At 29.9% G+C, this 25,874-nt stretch overlaps 1 protein-coding gene across 4 annotated transcripts; it reads right to left on the bottom strand.

Moving 5' to 3' along the window:
- Positions 1-11,182: 11,182 nt before the first annotated feature.
- LOC132939296 (multidrug resistance-associated protein 1-like) lies at positions 11,183-24,307 on the bottom strand. 4 transcript variants are annotated; one of them, XM_061006387.1, is made up of 11 exons: positions 24,086-24,307; positions 23,764-23,942; positions 23,194-23,400; positions 22,873-23,019; positions 21,662-21,772; positions 18,666-18,863; positions 18,262-18,608; positions 13,256-13,601; positions 13,025-13,191; positions 12,220-12,414; positions 11,183-12,142 (listed from the first exon to the last, which is right to left on the bottom strand). In XM_061006387.1, the coding sequence occupies exons 8-11, from the start codon at positions 13,340-13,342 to the stop codon at positions 12,028-12,030; spliced, it is 564 nt and encodes a 187-aa protein (XP_060862370.1). In that variant the 5' UTR covers positions 13,343-13,601; positions 18,262-18,608; positions 18,666-18,863; positions 21,662-21,772; positions 22,873-23,019; positions 23,194-23,400; positions 23,764-23,942; positions 24,086-24,307; the 3' UTR covers positions 11,183-12,027. The 4 variants fall into 4 exon arrangements, 3 of the variants coding, with proteins under 3 accessions (XP_060862370.1, XP_060862367.1, XP_060862368.1); XR_009663967.1 differs by lacking the exons at positions 11,183-12,142; positions 13,025-13,191; positions 13,256-13,601; positions 18,262-18,608 and having other exon boundaries at positions 12,284-12,414; positions 18,666-19,376; positions 24,086-24,306; XM_061006384.1 differs by lacking the exons at positions 21,662-21,772; positions 22,873-23,019; positions 23,194-23,400; positions 23,764-23,942; positions 24,086-24,307 and having other exon boundaries at positions 18,414-18,608; positions 18,666-18,792.
- Between the last annotated feature and the right edge of the window lie 1,567 nt (positions 24,308-25,874).

Genomic DNA, 25,874 nt, shown 5'->3' with positions numbered 1-25,874 from the left:
ATTAAAAAGTCTCTTAAATTTTTCTCACAATAATTCAAAACATTTTTTTGACATGATACGTGTTTATAATTCGGCTTTTCAAATGACATCGTTTGGTGCAACAGAAATTAGACATGGAAATTTCATGCCAACATTTAAAGTTCAAGGTCAAGTCTATCATTTGGCTGGTTCTTTATTACCCACCGGTACTGAAGAACCAAAGTTTTAAGGCTATATATAAATTAATGTTTGTATATAGATTAGACCTCTGGGAAGAAGATTGTCTGATTTAAAAAGGATTAAATTTGGTTTTATTTTATTCATCGGATTTTAGTACGGTTAGGTTAGGTTAGGTTAGGATTTTGTATTAATTGATTATATTATTAATCCACCGTAGGTGGAGTTAAGTAAAAACGACAAACATGGTATAACTTTGATACTTTAGAGTTAATTTATACACTTATGTACAAACAGCACGGGGTCCGCGATCTACCGCAGGTAGATTGCCTACCTGATAGTCAGAATTTTTATTCCGGGCAACAGAAAAGTTAAGATAAATCTAGAATATCATACATCGAATATTAAATAACTCATTGAACAGTTTGTACATTTAACGGGCAACGAAGTGCACGGGATCAGCTAGTACTGTATATGGACGACATATTAATCGCGACGGAAACTATTCCAGATCATTTCGTTATTTTAAAAAAAGTGTTTAACCTTGCAGCCAGGTTTGATTTGAAGTTTCGGTTAGATAAATGTTCATTTTTGTATGATAGTATAGAGTACTTAGGATACGTGATAAATGAATCAGGCGTACGTCCTAGTCCCAGGAATATAGATTCTGTTACAAATTATCATGTCCCAAAGAATCAAAAACAGCTACGACAGTTTATCGGATTAGCCAGTTATTTCCGACGATTCATATCCAATTTTTCGTTAGTTGCTAAACCATTACTCAATTTACTGAAGAAAGACACTCAATTTGTTTTCGGCGAAGCTGAACAATGCTCGTTCGATACGCTAAAGAAAAAATTGTCCGAAACGCCCATACTTAGTATATATTCCCCGTCAGCTGAAACAGAATTACACTGCGACGCTATGGTTATGGCTCAGTACTGTTACAAAGGCAGTCGACCGGGAAACTTCACCCAGTGTTCTACTTTAGTCAACGTACGACAGAGGCCGAATCCCGTTATCATAGCTTTGAATTAGAATGTTTAGCAGTAGTGTATTCAATTAAACGATTTCATGTTTACTTAGCTGGAATACATTTTAAAATTGTGACAGATTGTAATAGCTTAAGGTTAACGATGAACAAGCAGACTATTAATCCCAGAATATCCAGATGGGCTCTTTTATTGCAAAATTATGATTTTGAAATTATTCACCGACCTGGAACGGGAATGGGACACGTTGACGCGTTGAGTAGGTGTCATAATATTTTAATTTTAGAAGCTAATACTTTTGAACAAATATTGGCAACAAAACAAGGAATAAACGAAAGTATAGTAAAAATTCGAAATAATCTACAAGTTAAAAGCGATAAAAAATTTGAACTGCGAGAAGGTCTAGTTTATCGCAAAGAGAAAGATAAGTTGTTGTTTTATGTACCACAAACTATGGAAAATAATGTAATTCGGAGTTGCCACGATGACTACATGGCACACGTAGGAGTAGAAAAAGTGATTGAAAATGTTAGGCGAATATATTGGTTTCCCGAAATGAAATTAAAAGTTCGTAATTATGTACGTAATTGTTTGAAGTGCATAGAATATTCACCAATAGCAGGCAAACGCGAGGGGTATTTACATAGCATTCCGAAAGGTGAACGCCCGTTCTTAACTGTTCATGTTGATCACTTAGGACCGTTAGAAAAAACTAAAAATAATAATTAATTTATTTTGATCGTTATCGATAGTTTTTCTAAGTTCGTACGATGTTATCCGAGTAAGACGACAAAAACTGAAGAAGTGGTCTCACATTTAAAAGGTTATTTTTGTTCATATTCAAAACCAAAACGTCTCATTTCCGACAGAGGTACTGCCTTCACGTCAAATGACTTTAAAACATTTTTAATGTCGGAATCCGTTGAACACGTGTTGATAGCAACCGGGACACCTAGAGCAAATGGTCAGGTTGAGGTCGTCAACCGTTCAATAGTGCCGATGTTAGCAAAAATCGCAGAACCAAACGACGAGTGGGACAGAGTTATGTATACAGTTGAGTTTGCAATAAATAACACCGTACATAGGTCGACCGGACAAACACCTAGTAGATTGTTGTTTGGTATTAATCAAGTAGGGGACGTGAATGATGAACTGCGACATGTGTTAGAGGAAATAAATGAAAATAAATTTAATTTGCTAGAGATCCGAGGAAAAGCGTCCGAACAAATCGTTAAGACACAGACGAAAAGCGAAGAATATTATAATGATAGTCATAAAGAGCCTGTAAAATATAATGTTGGTGATTATGTTATGATAAAGAATGTCGATGTAACTCTCGGTGTAAATAAAAAACTCATACCTAAATTTAAAGGACCATATGTCGTGAGAAAAGTACTAGATCATGATAGGTATGTTGTCGGAGATATTGAAGGTAACCAAGTTACTCAAAGGCCGTATGAAGGTACAATTGGTCCTGACCAAATGAAAAGTTGGGTAAAAATGTCAAACATACCATAGCGTATCAGTTTTTTTTTCTTTCTTTCTTTCCTCACGCAGTACTTATGTTTATTATGTAAACATTTAATGTAATATGCATTGTGTTTGTTATTTTTTTTTTCTCTTCTTCTTTTATTATATTTATTTTGTGTAAGATATATTAGTGTAATGATTTTGTATTTTTATATTCATTTTGAATAAGATATAACAGTTTGCTGAATAGTTCTATGTTCGGGACGAACAAAAGTCAGGAAGGCCGAGCTGTTGGGAACGTACGTATTACGTACATTAAAGCATTATTATATATCGGCTTTACGAATGTTCGCGAACCGTCGCGCGGTGGCGTGCCGGGTCGCGAACATTCTAGAACCTGTTTTTGTGGTAAATAATATAGGCGACAATAGACGACCCGGAAATCGGAATCAGTCGTCGGCCGTCCTAGTACGTGAATGAATGATTGTTCGTAATGTTTGAATGTGAAATAAAAGCGTTGTAATTAAACAGTTATCGGTCTTTTTTTTTTTTTTTTTTGTGTGTGTATACGATCGCCGTAGACACACACATCAGTATTTTGTACTATTTTGAATTTTAAAATTTTAATCGTATACTTTAATTTTTAATTTTAATTTATATAGCTACTCGTATAATGCTTTAGAATTTAAGTTTAATAAACAACAATATTGAATATTATTTTTTTGTACAAAACTTGTGCAGTTGTACCTACGAACGCGAGAACGGCAGCGCGTCGCTGTAACGTAACTTACGCGCCCGGTATATCTTAGCCCGTGCTTAGCACAGAACACAGAGTAAGTTACTCTATGGCACAGAGCCACAGAATAGTTTTTATTATAACTGGCTAATCTTCCCGCTCCATGTTGATAACTCAATACCATTTAAACATTTTTGTTCCTGTGGGCTGTGTTAGAGTAATAATGTATTTACCATTTAATATTTTTCCGCCTCATGTAAAATTAAATGTGAAAACCGCCACTGATGTCGGCTCCTTTGGAAATGGATGGCTCGCGTATTTTGCAGGTGTCTTTAGATGTGGTCATTTCAAAAGTGGTTGTTTTCGTAGGGTTGTAATCGTTTAGCTTCTGTTGCGGCTATAATGCTAATTTTGTTATGTTTTCCGAATTATTAGAAGGGCAACTGGCTACACACCGTCATAAATTATAATACGCATTATTATATTATAATATATGTTTTAATGTTATTAACATCCTGCAGTATCATAATAATATTTTTATTATTATAATTATTGTTATAATTTATTACTCGGATAACGGATTAATAATTCAGTGGTGGCAGCGGCGTCTGGGAAAGATCCACGTATATGGATTTCCAAAAGTTACGCGTGAGCGATTGTCCTCTGGTAATCGATAATGCCGATCGAAGGAGGAGTGGCCGTCAAAGGTATCAGCGTACACAATTCGGATGGATCTATCGACGGTAAATACTGATAGGTTAGGACAGTGGTGGCCAAACTTTTTTTACCTCGGGCCAGAAAAAAAAAAAAATTTTACCGCGGGCCATAAAAATTTTTTTTACTTTTAAGTAATCAGAATTTTAGGTATAGGTATATAATTTCATATTTAACGACGTTTTTATTGTACTTAATAATTTTAATGTCTTTATTTAATACTTAACTTAATAATTACTACAAATGAAAAAAAATTAAATTGGCATAAATATAAAATATACAAAATATCGTTTTACACTTACAAAACATATTTTAAAATGTATTAATTTGACTGATCACGACTGATCACGATGGCTGTAGAAACTACAATGTAGATAAAATTGGTCGCGCAACGAGCACAGTAATATTACTCGTTGTAGGTACCTACATTGTTGTTTCTACGAAAATAAGATAAGATACGATAATGCTATATTCATAATATGTTTATAGAATGTATACAGTATTTTTAATTTTTTTTTTTTTTTTCGTAAATGTAAAATATTATAGTTTTTTCGAGGGCCAGATATTAAATGATGGCGGGCCGGAGTTGGCCTGCGGGCCGTAGTTTGGCCACCACTGGGTTAGGAGATTATTCGGCACGTCGTTGTACTAAATTACTATGCGCCAAAAATTATTAAATTCCAGCTATAGGTATTTACTATTTAGTTATGGACTTTGTGCGGTAAATAGAGCCACAGGTTGCTTTTTCCTAATTTTTACAGGCATACGTAAGTGATATTCTTCTCAAGCACTAGGCAGAAAATAATACACCGTGTTATTTAGTTTATTACAATTGCTTTAAAAATTTGTGTTGGTTACTATGATATTATTTATATATTTCACTACCATTATTACTACGATAGTACGATAGATACATAATAGTATATAATTTTTTCGTTTTTATGAAATACCTGTCGATATCAGTGAAACATATTAAAAATGTATACACTGTAAAGATCTAATCCAACAATTATACTTCATGTTTATTGACATACCTACAAATCATATTGTATGTTTTGTACAACACACGTCATATTGCGTAAAAACACAAAATGTAAACTTATTTTATAAGATTCCAAAATCTGTTTAAAAAAAATATATTACTTAAGAAAATTAGTTTAAATTAGTTTAGTTTATTAAGTATAATGCACTAGTATTATGATGAGAGTCGCATAAAATCATAACATATTCATATATAGTAGGTACGTAATAGTTTATGTACTAAGACCAATTAATATTAAACTCATTTTTTTTTAATTATTTAATTGTTTAATCTGCAATATCATATATTAAAATTATTCATATATATTAGGGTATGTAATAAACATAAGGCATATACTATTATAATATCAAATATTGTAGTGGATTACAATGGAAATTATAATATTGTCTTCTATAGTAATATTTTATTGTAATAAATTATATTATTACAAACCTGTAGCTGTAGACTGTTCGTTATTTGTTCAAAATAAAATGGTAAACTATAAACGAGAAGAGACCACCGCACGAATAAAATAAAATAAATTACTTTAATGTTATCAGAAACACAAAGTTGACCACAAATTTTTATTGTAGTTGTTTATTTTATATTGACTGCTCAATGATTTTTGAAAGTGCCCAATCACAAAATATACGATTCATTGTATTTTTGTACACGACGGAGATGGTATATTATTATAATATTTTTCTCAAGCGATTTTAAGCGAAACAAAAGCGTTGGTTTAGCATAATATTGTCATTGTCATAATGTGCACTCGAAAGACGCAAATAATATTGCGCCGGAAAAACAATATTTACGTCAAGCAACGACAAAAACCTGAGACTTTTTCATAAACTACAGTGTTTATTATACAAAAAACGGCTAAGTCGAAAAATATAATTTAATAAATATTAGGTAGATACCCGGTACTTATACTATATTATATTATATGTGTTTATTCACCCGCGGAAGCGTTTCTAAATGTGGACAATTTCAGACGGTCAGAATAAGTTTATTCATTCGCATTAGTTAAATATATTACCTGAAAGCTCTGCAGACTTTTATTTAGACAATTTAATATATTGTATCATCTATCAGGTAGGCATGTATATATTGTGTTCAAAATTAAAATTTCCTATTAAACTACTGGTACCCATATATTTTAAATGCTGTTTCATCTCTAAAAAGGAATTGTAATTTGTTCTTTGAAAAATTCAAACTTGCAATACTTATAAAGGTAATAGCACATGCATTTATAAATATTTATAAATACTTATTTGATGGAAAAAATTAGCTTCATTAAACTTTGACTAGATTTTACATTATTGTTTATTTAAATTGAAAACCTAAAAATCAATACAAACTTTTTTATGACTATTTGACTAGACAATATATAAATATTAAAATAATTTAGAATGTTGTGTCAATGCACGTTATGTAATATTAAAAATTGGAACTTTTTCTAATATTTGTTTTAATTTCTTGTTATTAGTCTCCGAATTTCAGAAACTACGAGAATAAGCTTTTTTCGGTGGGTCACGATTGGTGGAGAAACACGTGCTTTATGTGAGGTATAAAGGTTCGTCGCCAAGAACACGTTCACCCAGCCAGAAGCCATAGAAACCGAACGGTGTTTGATCACAGCACACATTAGTGACCGTAGCCACCCACTATACCAGGGTCCCTCCATATAATATTATAATTTATACTTTATAGGAAAATCTGAATTGGATAATAATTATTAAAATTATTACACGAAACAATTGTTATCTGATGAATATTTGGACATACTTCTTCTGACGTCACTTATGGTAGAATAATTAATTACTCATGTATAATATACTAATATTGTAAAGTTTATCTTTATTTGTATTGTATACAACAGTGGTCTTCAACCTTTTTGGCATCGTGACCCACTTTTTTAAGACTACATTATTCGCGAGTTCGCGACTCACGTAAGCTTTGTAGAAAAACAAAAAAAAAAGCTAAAATTGCTTAATGCTTTGTATAGTAGTACTATCTATTATAACTGAATAAACTGAATATACTGTGATTTGATATCCATTATATTATAGAATATAGATTATATAAACTATACAACATATAAATGAACGTATGAAGACGCAAGTGAACAAGTAATAAATTAAATCGGTATATTGCAGCACATATATACTAATAAAATCAAAAATAATTACTACTTTTTTTCTACTTAAATCCAAGCCTGGATAAGTTAATGATAATTTTTAACTGAGTTGAGTTAAGTTTATGGAAAACATTTTAAAAAATTTAAAGTTAACAGTTAACCTAATTTTTTTTTAACTCAATTAAGTTAAAAGTTATATGAACATTTACAATTAACTTAAGTTAAGTTAAGTTATTTTTTTTTTTATAATATTTATATAAATACCCAGTAATATGGTTTAAAATAATAAAAATCATAAATGTTATTGAACACAAGAAATAGCCAATAGCTTTTCTATACATAGGTACTGAATTAATATAATTATATAGTAGGTACGAAAAGCATACACAATTGAAAATGCCGAAACAAATACAATCTTTTGATTTATTAATACAGATAAGTATTATACATATTACACAGACCAAGTCTTCAGTTAGTGTAGACTGAATGTATAGAGAAAATTAAAAATTAAAAATTCTATAATTTAATAATTTAATCAAAAAAAAAAAATGAAAATAAACGTATTTCACGGGACACTGATAATCACATCATAGTAAAGGTGCGGTTTCGTTAACACAGTCGACTACATGACTGGTCTGAGCACCGGTATTTTGTATGACTGCTGCAGTCAACTGCGGAAACAAACCGTATACCTTTGCACAAAAACTGAAACACGGTATTGTAAATCTTGCGTGCTGAGAGAGCTGAGAACGAAAAGTGAACCCATGTGGGCTATGACTATTTTGTCTACTAACAATATTGACCGTTTATAAATATAAACATTTGAAATATAAATATACATGAGCATAACCCATTTAGTTTTAATTTAAAAACAACCTATTTATGCCGAAAATATTTTACAATATGTTTTTGAGTATTGTATACATTTTTGATTTGTATCTATATCAATAAAATTAAATAATATCATATTACTTATATTAGTATTTATTAACTATTATTATTACAATGTGCTTGTATTCCGCAGTATGATATGGTATATCTCAGGGGTCACCAATTAATATTTTTGAAGGGCCACATTAGGAATCTGAAAATTTTTCGCGGACCATTAAAATTCTAAGTACATATTTTCAACATATAAAAGGACAATAGGTATTATTTTAAAATTGGATGTAATGAGAACATTATTTTTTTTATTTATTATTTGCTATTGTTTTTAAACATTAAGAACATAATTAATATTACAAACATTTGAAACATTTTAAATAAAAATTAACTATGAATACAATAAAATAGAACTTTGTTTAGTGAGAAAAATGCATTTTTCATGAAAAATCTTGCTCTCGACTAACTGTTTAAAATTGGGGGTCTGGTTAGTGCATGCTATCTTCATAATCATTTCAAGATGTTTGTTGGTTAGCGCCGGGATCTGAACTTGTTTTTAATTATATAATTCATTTTTGAAAAAAATAATTCACAAACATACGTGGAGCTAAACATCGTACACATTTTCAGTAATATTTATTTTATAGTAGAGTATTTCTTTTCATGAACGTGCTTTTGAAAACTTTTACTTTTGACCCCCCCCCCCCCCAAAAAAAAAAAAAAAAAGTACCAACTAGATTCACTTTTCTATCAGAAAAGATACTGTTGAAGAAAATCCAAGCACTTTTACTGTCCTAAAAGGTGATGACAGACATTTCTATCAGAAGGAGTGCTTTGATCTCAACATATAGTACTTTGACATTTATCAAATTGAAACAAGGTGGTACTTTAGAGAAATCATTTTTCGATTTTTTCCAATAATTATTTGAATTTGTTTAATATTTCAGATTTGTTAGTTAAAGTAGTATTTGAAACAAAACTGTTCAGACAGTTTATTGGAGGTTCTTATTTAAATTTAAATTATTCTGTCTTACATTATCCTTTATATTGTCAATAAAATCTTTTTTAATAAAGAAAGTCAAACTAAAATGATCCGTAATATCTGTTTTAGTAACAAAATAATTTGTTTTAGATATATTAATATTTCTTATAAAAATATGATCAATACAAGACATTTTAGTATCAGTAACCGTAGTGTAAGATTCAATACATGAAATAAAATTATAAGATGCCAGAATATTTAGAGACATTACTTGATTTTTCAAGGATATTAATATTCATATCACCACAGATAATTATTTTATCATTATTATTAATGCCTAGTAAGAAATTATTACTAACTAAACTTGGTGATCTATAAATTCCTATTATTTTATAATTATGTAAATTGTATTTAAAATTGATTTCAATATAATTGCTATCAGTTATAATATTAGTACTAATGTCCATGATAAATATATTATTTCTAATAAAAATAGTATCATTATCAGATTTTTTTAAAAAACCCAAGGAATGATATGTTTTATATCCATTAATATTAAAGTTTAAATCCACACTTAACCAGGTCTCCGTTAAAATAATAAAATCAAAAATTGAATTGAATTTAGATAAACCAAAAATTCATTAAAGTTCAAGTTAATACTACGAATATTAAAATGAAAAATTGATAAGTCATTAGTATTGAAAACAATATCAGTTAAATTATCAATTACCTTACTAGCGACATTGTTACTAGAATTAATTTCATTAAGTATTCCAGGTTGGAAAAACATAGATAATAAATATAAAAAATATAATATAATTACTTATAATAAGTTGTATGGAAGATCATTTCAAGTCAACACTGCCATGTCCCATAACTCAGATACCGTTTTGTTTTGATCTATTTTTTGCAAAGTTTCAAGGTTAGGAACTTTGATGACTTGTTCTCCTTCTCCTTTTCGCATAAAAATTCCGCTCATATTTGCCGTCCATGTTCTTGTATGCTTTTCCTCTAAAAGCGTCAAAGATATCACAATCTTCAACATCACACTTCAATGACTGTGCTAATGTTTTAACAACCTCAGTAATATTTTCGTTGGCAGTTTTTGGAATACTATATTATTAGAGAGAATTATTTGTTCATTATTGTTGATTACTGCCTTGAGAAAAGTGATTTTTTTTCTAATTTATTACATTTATGTTCGTATTTAGCATTTTATTTTCTATATCAGAAATCGTTTTAACAGCCACTTCTAGCTTAACGTTAAAATCATCAATCGAATCAGAGTAAAAACTAATAGATTTAAAATATTAGAAAGTTATTCTATTTTCTTCATTACAATATTTAGGTCAATTTTTACCGAATCAAGATTGTAATTTTCACTGCATTCATTATTAAGATAACCGTCCAATTTTTTACATACTACAACATTTTTCAATTTGGAAGTACAAGTTTCGCATTTCCAGCTATCTTTTGCATAATTAAAGTTAGTTTGTGTTGTAAGATTTGTACATGCAGTATGAAAATCATTGCTACTTGTAGAGCATATTGCTCTTTTATTCAGGGAAACCATTAGATCACACTTTGCACACGGCATCCAGTGGCGTCATTTGGGAGGGGGGGGGGGCAAGGTGGGCATTTGCCCCTGTCTGATTTTAAAAGTAGCTCAATGGGCCGGTGTCCAGCTTTTGCCATTTAACCATTATTATATTTTATTAGTGCAAAAACATGATTATTTTTATAATATTTTCAGAAAATATTTTACAGTCTACCTACTAAGAAATTATAGTCACAATATGATACATTTTTTATTAATAATTGATAGTTGGAATAAATTTATATTTAGACGCATGCGGGACGTGCGTGTATGTTTTGTGTGTGCGTGTGTGTTTTGTTATGAAAAACATTCATTACAGACATTTTCAATTTTTTTTCTATAAATGTCAATAAAATTTTATTTGTTGGTTAAAAAAGCTATAAATTAAATAGAAGGCTCCAACTATATTGTTACAATGATATATGAAAAATAATAAAAATCCTTAGTCACAGTTTTTATTTATAAGCATCTAAAGTTCAAATATTGACAAAACACGGAAAAATCACAAAAATAGTGATAAAAAAAGCGTATGAAAAAAAAATAACTTAGCAAAAGGGTATTTATCTAAAATATATTATAAAAACGTACATTTTGGAACATTTTGTTTATTTATCTAAACAATAAAAAATTTATTTATTTACACAAAATATGAGGGAAATATATAATTTATTTTTATTCTGATGATATAAAAATATCAGTCTTTGTCAATAAAACATAAAACACTGAACACAATATTAATATATTGAACCTCTCGTAAAACATAATATAGGTACGCAACCACATTGTACCGCAATAGTACAAGAAATATATAACAAGAAAATATGAACACATATACTTATAACATAACACCTACAACGGTAAGAATTCAGTACACGACGTGGACGGCTTGGTAAGGAAAATTAAAACAGGCAAAAGTTTAATCGGGTAAACAATTTGTTCAGAAAAGTTCGAACGGTACATGCACCTATATCACATATGATAAATTATAACAATTTTGTATTCTATGTAATACTAATTCCTGTAGTGTAAACGCCGTAGAAATAATAAAACGAAATCAAATGACCATTGTAAAACAAAAAAAAAATGTTGGGCTGACGCGTTACGCGAGATTGGTATAATTGGTATAACAATTAGTACCAAATTCAATGGGACACGCCTCACCCTGCAGTGCGGGTTAGGCGTAAACGTCGATCGATATAATTATTATTTACGATAATTCGACAAAAATTGCGTGTGAAATTTGAATAAAATATTATCTGTCGAGATATTAAGAATTTTTTTTGTAAAATCACATTAAGAAAAAAAAACCTAAGTCTTGCACAATTGTCCAAACATCGTTATTGCGCTAGACCTGCGTCTTTTTCCATTGAATGGAAATCAGACGATTTGTCTAGTAGTAAATTGGCCGGTGAGTCGTATTCGATTATGAAACCATCGTCCAACACAATTACCCTACACGGAAATAATGAATTCAATACATTAATTATGCCAAAAACTCAGTTCAACATTGTTTTGCATAGTTTAAGTACTTGTCAGAATCCATAATGGTGTTCAGACGATGAGCGATCGTCAACACTGTACAGTCTTTGAATTCTGATCGTATGGTCGTTTGTATGAGATCGTCCGTTTTCAAATCGATTGCCGCCGTCGCTTCGACCAACACTAATATTTTTGTCTTCTTCAACAATGCTCTCGCCAAACACACCAGTTGTCTTTGGCCTACGCTGAAACACAATAATTGTTATTATTAATGATAAAATAGAGAATAATCATACATTGTTAATTCTTAATATTGATATGAATATAATTAACAATATTAATATTTTTGACAATTTTTTACTGTTTAGTAATTCATTTAAATAACTTTATCCGTATGCCTGATAATAGTATACATATTAATGTAAGTGCAGATAATATCGGTTTAAATATCACGCATGTTAGTCTAACGAAGAAAATTTCAGCCGTCGGATGACGCTTCACAACAACTTGTATTTGTAAATAAGACGAGGGCAACGATAGATTTTGAAATTAAAAAAAGGAGTATCTTCATATAGTATGCAGATACATCAGGCATGTCGCTATACTCAGAATCTAAAAAAGTATAATTAGATTGCTATGGTAACCTAAATATATTAATCATAGGTTGCTAGGGGCAAACTAGAGACGTTATAACATTAATTTAATCTTTGTTATTGTTTGGTTGTCATGACAACTGTAAAGTGTAATCGGGCAGAATTCAGTAACACTTTCCCTGTCGCCCAAAACTATAGAATGACCCCATAAGCCATAAGATATATAAATGTCAATAAATGATTAACTATTGTTTATAACTACCTAAGATTTTCACCTCCTTCTGACACTTCATAATCCAAAACACCAGCCAGCCCTACAACATATGCTTTTAAATGGACAAGTGTCAGGGCACTCCACAGCTGTGCATCCGTATTACTATTAGTTGGATCCAAATTCATTCTTAATGTACCAGAAAACAATACTGGATCCTATCAATAAAAATTGTATTGATTACTTTTTTTTTCTTTCACCGAATAGATAATATCAGAATACTTGCATCCCCTTGCTAACAACGATGATGTCGTAATTTCTCGACAACGACGCGGCCTTCTGGGCCCTGTGGTAAAAGGTGGCGAACATATGATATTAAAATTAGTCAAGCCCGTAAAGATTTTTAACACGGTGCTAACTAAGGTCGCAAAAAAGTTCAAAGGACCTACTGGCAAGGAATTGACCGAAGAGACGATGGATGCTATAAAAGTAATTATGGCAGAACAAATAACGTCCGACTCGATGTTCGAAATGACGGAATATCAATTCAAAAAGATTGTCAGAAAATATTTCACTCTGCCGGAAAATATAGTAGAGGCATTAGATGGAAAACGATTTTTGCCGAAACCTGAAAAAATCAGTCTAGTCAAGAAAACTTTTCAGAAATACAGAGGAAAATTTTAGAAACAATATTCCGATTTTTGAATGTATAATATTACTTTAAATAAATAATAAATATATTAGGTATATATAAATATTATTACTTCTAAATCTTCTCATTAAATACAATCTATAATTAAGTAAAAATTATAATTTATACAATGATATTATATCATTGAATTCAAATTTAACACCGTCCATTACAGTGACCCACTTGTAACCTACTGTACAGCAGAGCGACATCCAATTATCCACCTTTTTTTTTGTTTGTTTTTCCTGATGCGTCTGAAATTTTAATTTTTACAACATTTGATATTCACTCGATTTCTCATGTAATGATTTTCATATTTTATTGTAATTAAAAAACGAATGACTGTAGATACTTGACAATTTTACTGAATGTTTACATTAGCATTTTCTATACACCATAAAATTTTGAAAATATTTTGGCTCTTTTTGAGCTGTTTACGGACATTTTCAGTTTTCAATTTTTTTAGTTTTTTTTTTCTATAAAATTTCATTTGTTGGGTAAAAAAGCGTGAAAATTTAATATAAGGCTCCTTATATATCGTTCTAATAGCAGTTGAAAAATATTAAAAATACATAGGCACAATTTTTTTTTATAAGCATTTAAAGTTCAAACTTTGACAACATTTATCAAATTTATAATTTATTAATTATTTTGTAGTTAAAAATGTATAAAATGTTTAACTTTTGTGGCTAAGGATTGAAAATTTAAAACAAGGCTCCACGTAAATAGGTTATATATAAATTACTTTATTCACAATAATATCATCAAATATACTTATTAATATAATTGGCTGACTGACTGTTTTCGCTAAAAAGAATCGTTTTTCTTATACAATAATATTATATCATTGAATTCAAATTTAACACCATCCATTACAGTGATCCACTTGTAACCTACTGTACAGCAGAGCGACATCCACATACCCACCTTTTTTAAATTATTGTTGACAAAACATTTTTATATTTAAACTATCTTTGTTATTTTGCGTTTATTAATGATTTACTTCATTTAAATTTTTCAAATTGTTATGCTTATTTTTTAAGTTTTCATGGTCAGTTTGAGTTTGAAATGGTGGCTTTGTATGTTTTTTAGTTTTTAAATTTTAATTGTCGTCGTTATTTTACACTTTTTAGTTTTTTTAGATAGGTTTAAATTTTTATTTTGTGATTTTTTAGTAAGTTATTGAATTAATTTTTTCCTTTCAAATTAGGTTGTGTTTAAAATTATTTTTTGGTTTTTTATTAAGTTTTTAAATATATATTTTTTAAGCTTTCTTTGTCAGGTTGAGTTTATCATGGTTGCTTTTTATGTTTTTTAGTTTTTTAAATTTTAATTGTCGTCGTTATTTTGAATGGTAAATTCACTATATTATTATGTACGCCTCATCCCCCCCCCCCCTGACTGTGACCACAAACTGTATCTAAAATAAAAATAAAACACACGTCGTTGTAAAATCAATACATTCATCGTTCCACTCAGATTCTAAAAATATTAAACCTAATCTAACCTAATCTGAAAAAGAATCTCATTATTTCAAAAATTGTATGGCACACAGAAATCATTAGTAAAAACATTCAGTGAAATGTGAAAATGTTATGTATATCTACTATTATTTTTTTTGAAGTTACACTAACAATATCGAGTTTTTCAAAAACTGGTTTTGCGTAAAAATCTCAGGTTTTTCTTTTTTTTTGTTTGTTTTTCCTGATGCTTTACAAAGCTATAGTGCTCTTTTTACTTTTGACCCCCCCCCCCCATATCAAAAAAAAATACCAACTAGATTCATTTTTTTACCAGAAAAAATGATGTTGTAGAAAATCGAAGCATTTTTACAGTCTCAAAAGATAATGATGACCAGGGCTTGCATTTGAAAAAAAAATTCCGATTTATGTTATTTTTAATTAAAATGTTACACAATTTTTGCGTTTATCGTTATTTTAAATTAAAACGTTATACAAGTTTTGTGTTTATTGTTATTCTCAATCAAATATTAAACAAGTTTTGTGTTTATCGTTATTTAGAATTAAAACGTTATACAAGTTTTGCGTTTATCGTTATTTAGAATAGTGTTGTTACCTTTGCCATGATTACATTTTTTTTTTTATTAATATAATAATGAATGAAAAATGTTTACTCGTCATGCAAGGAGGTTTTAATATTAATATAAGATGTAACCAAAAGTTTTAGTTTTGTAATGACCGTCCTATAGATGTTAGTGTCTGGTTGTGCAGAGGATATGTGCGCTCAATACTTTTGGGGATTTCAACAATACCGCCCTTCACTCTTTGAGATTCCTAATGTTCTGTAGCGTCTAAATAAGAATTATTGTGAGAAAAACCCGCATACGATTATTTTACACGTAGAGGACAAAGTCCTAATTAAAGAACATAATAAACGTAATGCGTTTAGTAGGAAATGGACGAAACCGAACGAAGTGATAGAAAATAGGAACAAAATGTTATGAAAATATTAGGTAATATAAATAAAGGTCTACATAAAGGTTATCGGATTCGCATAAATAATGTAAAAATAATATTGTATTATACTGAACTATAAAGCGATAAACAAAACCCAGCAATAAATAATAAACTTTGGGTTTTTTGTTAACAAAATGTTTTAGATTCTGAGCGTAGCGATGAATGTATTGATTTTACAATGATATTGTGTGTTTTTTTTTAAATTTTTTTTTATTTTAAAATTTTTTTTTTTATTTTTGTGTCTAACATCACCTTTTAGTACAGTAAAAGTGCTTGGATTTTCAAGACAGTAGCTTTTATGATAGGAAAGTGAATCTAATTGGTACTTTGGGGGGTCAAAAGTAAAAATTTCCCAGTAGTTCTCAAAAGCGACGTGAAAAACAAAAAAAAAATTAAGGAAAAACGGGAATTTTTACGCAAAATCTGTTTTCGAGAAAATCGATTTTGGTTTTTGATGTAACTCTAAAACAAATGACTATAGGGACATGACATTTTGACTGAATGTTTATAATTGCATTTCCTATACACCATAACATTTTCCAAATATTTTGACTCTTTTTGAGCGGTTTACGGACATTGTCAGTTTTCAATTTTATAGTTTTTTTTTCTATAAATATCAATAAAAAAATTTTTGTTGAGTAAAAAAGCGTGGAAATTTAATATAAGGCTCCTGATATTTCGTTCTAATAGCAGTTGAAAAATATTAAAAATACATAGGCACAATTTTTTTTTATAAGCATTTAAAGTTCAAATTTTGACAACATTTATCAAATTTATAATTTATTAATTATTTTGTAGTTAAAAATGTATAAAATGTTTAACTTTTGTGACTAAGGATTGAAAATTTAAAACAAGGCTCCACGTAAATAGGTTATATATAAATTACTTGATTCACAATAATATCATCAAATATACTTGGTAATATCATAGGCTGACTGACCGTTTTCGCTCAGAATCGTTTTTCTTATACAATGATATTATATCATTGAATTCAAATTTAACACCATCCATTACAGTGACACACTTGTAACCTACTGTACAGCAGAGCGACATCCATTTACCCACCTTTTTTTATTATTTGTTTTTGTGTAGTGTGTACATTATATTATTATAAGTAGTCGAAAGTATACTTTGATTTTCAACTTCAGTATCTTTGAAATGTGAATCTAGTGGATACATTGGGGAGGTCAAAATGTAAAACTTCCAGTAGTAAAACGCCGGAAAAAAAACGGTAATTTCAATAAAAAATCAGTTTTGGACAATATCGATTTTTGTTTTTGGTGGAACTCTAAAACAAATTAATGAAAATACATGCATTATTCACTGAATATTTATATTAGCATTTCTATAATATTTCTATAGGTACTATCAATTTCTATACTTGATAAAATGTTCAAAATATTTTGACTTGTTTTAAATTGTTAATGAACATTTTCAGTTTCCAATTTTTTTTTTTTCTCCAAATATTAATACAATTTTATACGTTAAATCAGAAAGCTTGAATGTTTAGTACAAATTTTCTAATATATTAATAATACATAGTCACAATTTTTTTTTTTTTAATCATTTAAAGTTTGAATCTTAACAAAATACGTAAAAACCACGCAAATTGTTTTAAGTAAAAAATTCATTATTTTTAAATCTAAGATTTGAATATTTAATACAAGATTCCTCATAAGCTTCCCTACCTTTATCAAAAAAAAAACGTAAAATTAAATTTATATGAGCGTTTAAAGTTCAAATTTTTACAATATTGGATAGGTATTCACTCAAATTCATGTGCGACTTTCTTATTTTATTGTAATTTAAAAACAAATAACCGTAGACAATTGAAATGTACACTATACGTTTATTTTATTATTTTCTATAATTGATACAATTTTCAAAATTTTTTGCCTAGTTTCAAGTTGTTTGAGGACATTTAAAATTTTTAATTTTAGATTCTGAGCGGAGTGAGGGATCTAGTGGTTTTACATGGTTTTTATTTTTTTTTTTTGTATCGTGTATACAAAATTTCTACCAGAAAGAGTGCTTTGATTTCAACATATAGTATCTTATCTTTAAGTAAATTGGATCAATCCACTTGTAATCTACTGTACAGCAAAGCGACATCTACTTACCCGCTTTTTTTAGTTTTTTTCCTATACAACTCTTAAGTTATAACCGTTTTAAACTTATGGTTGAATGGTAAATAGTACGCATATTATACTGCTGAATGCTCGTAAAATGTACATTGCTGACAGAGGCTTGAAATTTAAACATTGTGGCCTACCCTATAGTGGGAAAATTATAGTATAACAAGTAGCCGCTCCAGACGCCACCAAGTGGGAGAAATTTGATCACGAGCCCGCGGAATTGGTTCGTTTGGATGAGCGAGCGTGCCAGGCAAATCTATAGCGCAATTATTGGAAGTGGTGGTTGGCACAGCAAAGCGCTCATATCTCTGACACATCCATTCTACTGCACCCTACCATAATAATATTAAAATAAAACGGCGGTACTACCGTACTACTCTCGTACTTACGTTTAGTTTTCTGCCGAGTGTCTAACATAACAGTCAAGTTAAATTTTTTTCGTCACCACGCGCAAAGAGGATCATGCAACTTTTTAACCACTTAGCCGTTTTGTTCGCACTGTTTCTTTCACCATCGTACGTATGGTGTGATTTTTTTGGTGATATATGGAGCACCATTACCGAAAATCCGCTGAGACTGATTCCAATCTACAACATGGGAAACGTCGTGTACAAATTAGTCGATGGACAATCAATTAAGCCCCACGAAGTGCTGTCTATAAATCCAGTCGCTAACTCTGTGGTTACCGTGGTAGGTACAAAAAATACCGATAAATTTGTTTACGAAACAAATACAGACATTTTGCGAAAAGTCGGCCAACTATTGGGCGAAAATAAATGTCCGGAACGGCTGACCGACTCTTTGTTTTCTACAAAAGCGGTATGCAACATACATGCATTCAATTTTCGGACATTTGAAGACACTGAAATACCTTTTTTTGCCGCGTGCATGGGTTTAGACGTTGGATCGTTGTTCACCCCCCATAGCCTTTGATTTGGGCACGATGCCACTGCAGATTGCATGTGGTGAATGGTTCGAGAGTCGAGTACAGTTGTACGAACACTTACGTGGCGTTGATCCTGACGAGTACGAATATTTGTTGGACATTGACAACGACGATGATGTCGCAATTTCTCGACAACGACGCGGCCTTATGGGCCCTGCGGTAAAAGGTGGCGAACATATGATATTAAAATTAGTCAAGCCCGTAAAGATTTTTAACACGGTGCTAACTAAGGTCGCAAAAAAGTTCAAAGGACCTACTGGCAAGGAATTGACCGAAGAGACGATGGATGCTATAAAAGTAATTATGGAAGAACAAATAACGTCCGACTCGATGTTCGAAATGACGGAATATCAATTCAAAAAGATTGTCAGAAAATATTTCACACTGCCGGAAAATATAGTAGAGGCATTAGATGGAAAACGATTTTTGCCGAAACCTGAAAAAATCAGTCTAGTCAAGAAAACTTTTCAGAAATACAGAGGAAAATTTTAGAAACAATATTCCGATTTTTGAATGTATAATATTACTTTAAATAAATAATAAATATATTATATATAAATATTATTACTTCTAAATTTCCTCATTAAATACAATCTATAATTAAGTAAAAAATATAATTTATTGTATTATGTTTGTATTTTCCACACACAATGTTTGTATTATTATATCTTAGGACTCACGGCTGTTTATATTAAATAAATAAATAAATTTATGTATATTACTTTGTTTTATTTCACACAATAGGTCAGACTCGAGATTGTTTTATTGAAAACTATAACATTCATTTAATTTTAAAGATTGTACATTGTATAATATTTTCCATGCTTGAATCGGCGACCGTATTTCTAGGCAATGTCGTACTATAGTTTCGAATAAGCATTGGATATTTGGGCTTTTCTAAAGAGCATAACGTTGTGGTAGTTTCTTTTCCAAAAAAAACTGTTGAATGTATACATATCTTAAGACAATAATTTATAATTGGAATGTATGGTAGTGACAAAACAAATTTGACTACATATTATTATAATAGTATTACGATTTAAGAATATTATTCTCATTGACAAATGCGCTTATTTTAAAAACGTTATCATATGATAAGTTTAAAGTATTCAACTGCAGTTAAGACTAATTAAAGGTGCATAAACTAAGGGGGCTTAACCCCCCTGAATATTTTTATAATCGTGATAGTAATTTCTGTTGAAAGTGAAGCTTGATAGACCTAATGACTTTTGGTATTAGTATAAATGAATAATAACACGACTATATGATTATTATAAGTGTAATATATACAAAAACGTACAACTGGACAATTAACTGTGACAGTACACACACACCGTATACGCACTGTATAACGGTGCCTGTGCAAGTGAGTAATTACATACATCAAAAGGCCCTATATATATCCACAACGGAGGTCATGTTACATCCGTATAGAGAGTGAGTCGTATACTCGTATAACTAGATACTAAATAATATTAATTGTATATTTCAACAATTTTAATGATAACCATCTAGTTTTGGCTATAAATAAATAAATAAATGGTCAATCGGTGTTCTGGGGGAGGATTTATTTTGTTAGTCACTCTCGAGTTATTGCTATATATTCTGATATACGAATATTTCACTTAGTGGTGGATAAAAATAGATTGTAAAAAATGATTTAATATTTATAAATTTATAATATAAAAATTATCCAGTTGTACAGCTTAAGTTTAACTTACCAACCTTTGCTGATAGGTAAGAAAAGGTAAGTACATTAAAATTCCATACTATCACAATATTTTATGATTTACTATAATGACTAGGATAGTTTTAAAACAATTCATTTCATTAAATCAGATAATTATTTAACTTACAAATGAATGAAGTGTCATTTTTTTGATTTTAAATTATAGAAGTGTTTTTTATGTAAACTTCCATACCAAAGTACGTTGTGTTGGATATTCTAAGGTAAAGATATTTAACAGTTTTAAGAAATTAAAATAAATAAATAAGTTAAAATAATAAAATGTCGCACGCAGTGCGGAGTATACAAAAATGCGTGTGTGAGCGCGGAACGAATGCGGTACAAAAAACGTAAGGCCGAGTCGCGGTTTCTGAGCGGCGGTTACGACGCGGCGCGTTGCGTTCAAGCGCTGTGCAGAAAAGAGAGCGAGTCTACGGTGGCCAACGACGCCGTAGCCGTTAAAACGTGCGTTGCTGCCGGCGACTGAGGCGGGGGCAAGTTCGATTATAAAACACAGAGAACATAAATAGAAAAACATAGAAGTCGCAATGACAATAATACAAAATGAATATAATACAAAATAAGGCGAGCGTCGCGTAATGCCAATGCGCGGTGCGCGAGTGGTGATAAGACTTCGGTATCGCCACATACATATAAAAATAATTTTTAAATGTGGTTTATAGGTATCTTTTCACCAATTTCTATGTTATCACCTGTTGGAAGCGTTTGGAAGTCAGCTTTCAATGCACATGCATCAATGACGTTTTTATAAGTGATGTATTCTGTATCCAAGTTTGCTGTGGTACATATTAGGCTATAAATCCCTAAAAAATAGTTTATTAGTATTATTATTTATATTCAAGTTAAACAAATTAAATTTATTAATAATTGTACGCTAATATTAGTGTTAGCCCTACTAGAAACTTGTTCCATTTCACTGAGAAAAGTTGATACTAAAGAACTCTTCCCAGAATCAACAGTACCCCTTACACTTTACAGCAACCAGATTAATACGTAGATTTATAATGTGATGTATCAGTTGGGTCACCCCAAGTAAATGTACCGTTTTAAATTGCAAGAGGATCCTCTACAAGCCAAAATTTATAAATATAACAAAAAATCATTCATATTAAATAAATTAAAAATGTTACATACTTTTATCAGAATGATAGGTGACGGTAGAGCTGGTGGTATTTTCGGTATTTCAGAATACCGGTATACCATGATTCGGTAATTACCGTTATTACCGAAAATACCGTACTCCGGTAATTACCGAAAATACCATATGACATATACCAGCATTTATTATTTTTATATATCATAATGACATAATTTAATATAGTAATTTTCGTTATCTGTTATCTGATATCATATATCACGGATTAAGATTATAAGGACAGGAAACGCCTGTACGGGCTTCGCAAGAGGTTGCGGTCTTTTTTGCGGAAGAGAGAAAGTTCAATATCTAGGAGAGAGATAGACTGTATGAGAGGCCTTTTTTGAGGTGAGGTTACAATAATTATCAATTATAAAGGAACCCTTATAACCTCAAAAAATGTATCACTTTATTCTCAGTAATAAGCCTGATGTCCTATCCATTCTTATAATATTTATGACTTAGATAGAATGGTCTGGAAGTGTGGAAACGATAGCCTAATCTAGGGCTGGTGGTATTTTCGGTAATTGCCGCACCTCGGTATTTTCGGTAATTCCGTAGATATCGGTAGTAACCAAATACCGGATACAGGGTATCAACATTTTAAATACCGCCAGCCCTAGGTGACGGAATCTGGATCCAACTCTTCGGAGTTCATAAACTTATTTATTCGCTTTACAGATTCATTTGATTATAAAATGTTAATAAGGCTTCAAAGGAAACAATAGTTATTTATTCACTTATTATAATGCTAAACAGAAAACTTACTTGTACTACATTTGACATCAACATTGGTAACATGGATAATGGAAAACGTAAAATGTTGAATAAAGATAAAGAAACAATATCTGTCTGTGCATCCAATACATGGTTATCGTCAAATAGTACATAAACTGCAAAAGTTACCAATGCTACCTAAATATAATAAAATACCACATATTTAATAACAAGGAATAGACAGATAAATACAAATATATACCTAAATAATATATAATTTATAAAATAATAATTGATCCCTAAGATTTTAATATGTATTGAATGGTATAGTAAATAAATAAATAAAGATATAATGCTTATGTATATGCTCACTTCACACAAGACGGCTTTCTCCTGGAATTCGTATACACTCGCCACTCAGGTCCAAGAGATAGGTCTCTAGTGTGTTCTAGCATGCCCATAAGTATAGTGAATCGATTTGATAGTTATTCTGATCTTCATACTGTCGACTCACTACTTATTTGTGCTGGTTGTGAAGTCCTCAATTTACTGTTGTTTATCAATTATTGTAATATTATGCTAAATTGATTGTTGCATCGATATTACAACATAAATATATCATAATATTATAATTATTATCAAGTATGCCAATAAAGTCAATCAATCGTTGTAGGTATAAAGATAGTTAAATATTTAAGAATAATTATATCAATTTACAATTATTCAATAATCATACAATTTGTGCTAATGCGTTCATTACAATTTTACCCATACAACTACACAAACATATTGTGGTACTAATCGTACTATGAATATGGATTATTATGGATATGATAATCATAGTATGAATAGTCTTAATATTCATGTTTATCAGTATAATATTCAAGTTAAAAGTTCAAGCTATGTAAGAACAACTTAAAAGAGCCGAATAAAAAAACATACCACTTTTATCATATTGAGCCTATTCCATAGTATTTCCTTGTATTTGCTATTCCTTAAGTAATAGATCTCTAGTGAAGAGAAAAGCCACAAAAACAGGCACGGTGCTCATACTAGAAAGGTCTTTTTAAATCATGGCGTGACATATCAGGAACGGTAGTGTTCCAAGACAAGTTTCAGGCCTACGAAATCAATGATTCAATAATATTTTGTGTCCACGTTTACACATCGGTAATATTGTATTTTAAACATAAACATTAATTCATTATAATGGGAAAATGGCCGAAGTCGACTACAGAAATCAGCACAAAAAGCTGAGACTTACCCAAAAAGTTGAACCGCAAAATATTTTTATAACAGATAATTCCATTCAAATCAGCGAGTGAACGAACGATGATACTGTTGCAATATATTGATGTTTATTAGACACGAAGACATTCAATGATAATAGAGCAATTATTATGATTATCCGGTAAAATCGGTGAATGAGCGTAAACGTAAACACGTGCTCGTGGCGAACACGCTTTGACGGGACTGAGCATCAAGTATCAACACTCAATTCAACAGTAATTAATCTATGGCACCGACCTAGCCACACGGTCGCGATAACGATGATTATCAGTGACGTTGTGTTCATCAAATGAGTTCAACTATAGGTATAGGTATAATATATTTATTCATATATATATACAGAGTGTAACAGGAGGACCTGACAGATGAAATAACTTTTGTTCTAATCAATATTTTTAATATTTTTTTTTATACATAATTTATATTCTCTCCCATTACACGTATAACATAAAAATATATTTTTATTTTATAATACTGAAATTTTAAAATTTGAAATTTGGTATTCCAGGCGTTGCCAATTTCCCTGCTTTAATAACATTGTTAGTTAGTTGTTCAATAGCGCTACCAATTTAAATTGGTGTTTCAAGCCTTACAAAGAGGGTTATCATTTCATCTAGAACTTATTATAAGTACCTAAATTAAAAAAGTATTTCAAATGTATTTAAATACATGACAATTATTTGTATTTGTTCTTTAATACTATTTCTTAAGGCTGTTTAAAATATACTTTCTGAATGGATGTAGGTATTTGTATCTGTATTTAAATACAATTTTAAAAGTATAATTTAAAAGACTAACTTTATCAATTTATTTATAGGATAGAGATAATTAAACCGTGATGAAACTGAAAGGTCTACAAAACTTTTAATCCGTATATTCGATATATTTTATGAGCACACTTTCAATAATAGCATAGTCAGATTTTGCACGTATTTTTGAACATATTTTGTGGATAAACTTGTTAAGTATCATTAGATCTTTGCACACATTTAAAATAAATCGACTACCAAAAATCGTCCTAATATACTTACTTAATAATTTATTATAATATACACTGTAATACATAGGTGACTTAAGTACAAATAAAAATAAAACAATTTGTAAGCTCAATAAATCCCTTGCGTTGCTCAGAATCTAAAATAACAAGCAATAATTAAACACGAATTATAACAATTAATATAATACAGCTGTATTATTCATATACTTCTATATTATTTGAGAATTGGCTGTTAGCAAAGCAAACTTTGTTTTTCGAACAAGAACTCAAAAAATCATTAGATAAAAAAAGTTAGTATCTCCACTAGATATTTGGAAAAATGGTTCATACAAAAAGTATAGTTAAATACTCTAAAATTCAGAATTTTAACAAATTAATAATTATTAAAAGAAAAAATGTTATGGTTATCCCTGGCGAATCGCCCTAAAACGTTGTGCATTAGTAATACAAATTATAATCAAGCACTTATTTTTAATAAATGTTTAATTGTTAATAGTTTGTAATTTATTTTAGTACATTTTCTAGGTATACCATACATAAGTTTTATATGAATATTTTAATATTTCTTTAACATATTGTATTACGTAACATAATTTTCAATAAATTGAAATGTAAATAATATTATTTAAAGTTAATTACGATATATAGATAAATGTGTATGATACGAATTATCTATTATTCTAAACTTAGACATTACCATTCAAAATAACAATTACATTATAATATTATGTTTATTGTTCAAAAAAATTTCTTAATTTTTAATAAA

This window comes from Metopolophium dirhodum, chromosome 2 (assembly GCF_019925205.1).
Source record: "Metopolophium dirhodum isolate CAU chromosome 2, ASM1992520v1, whole genome shotgun sequence".
Classification (NCBI taxonomy): Eukaryota; Metazoa; Arthropoda; class Insecta; order Hemiptera; family Aphididae; genus Metopolophium; species Metopolophium dirhodum.
This window is presented reverse-complemented; position numbering and strand designations above follow the sequence as displayed.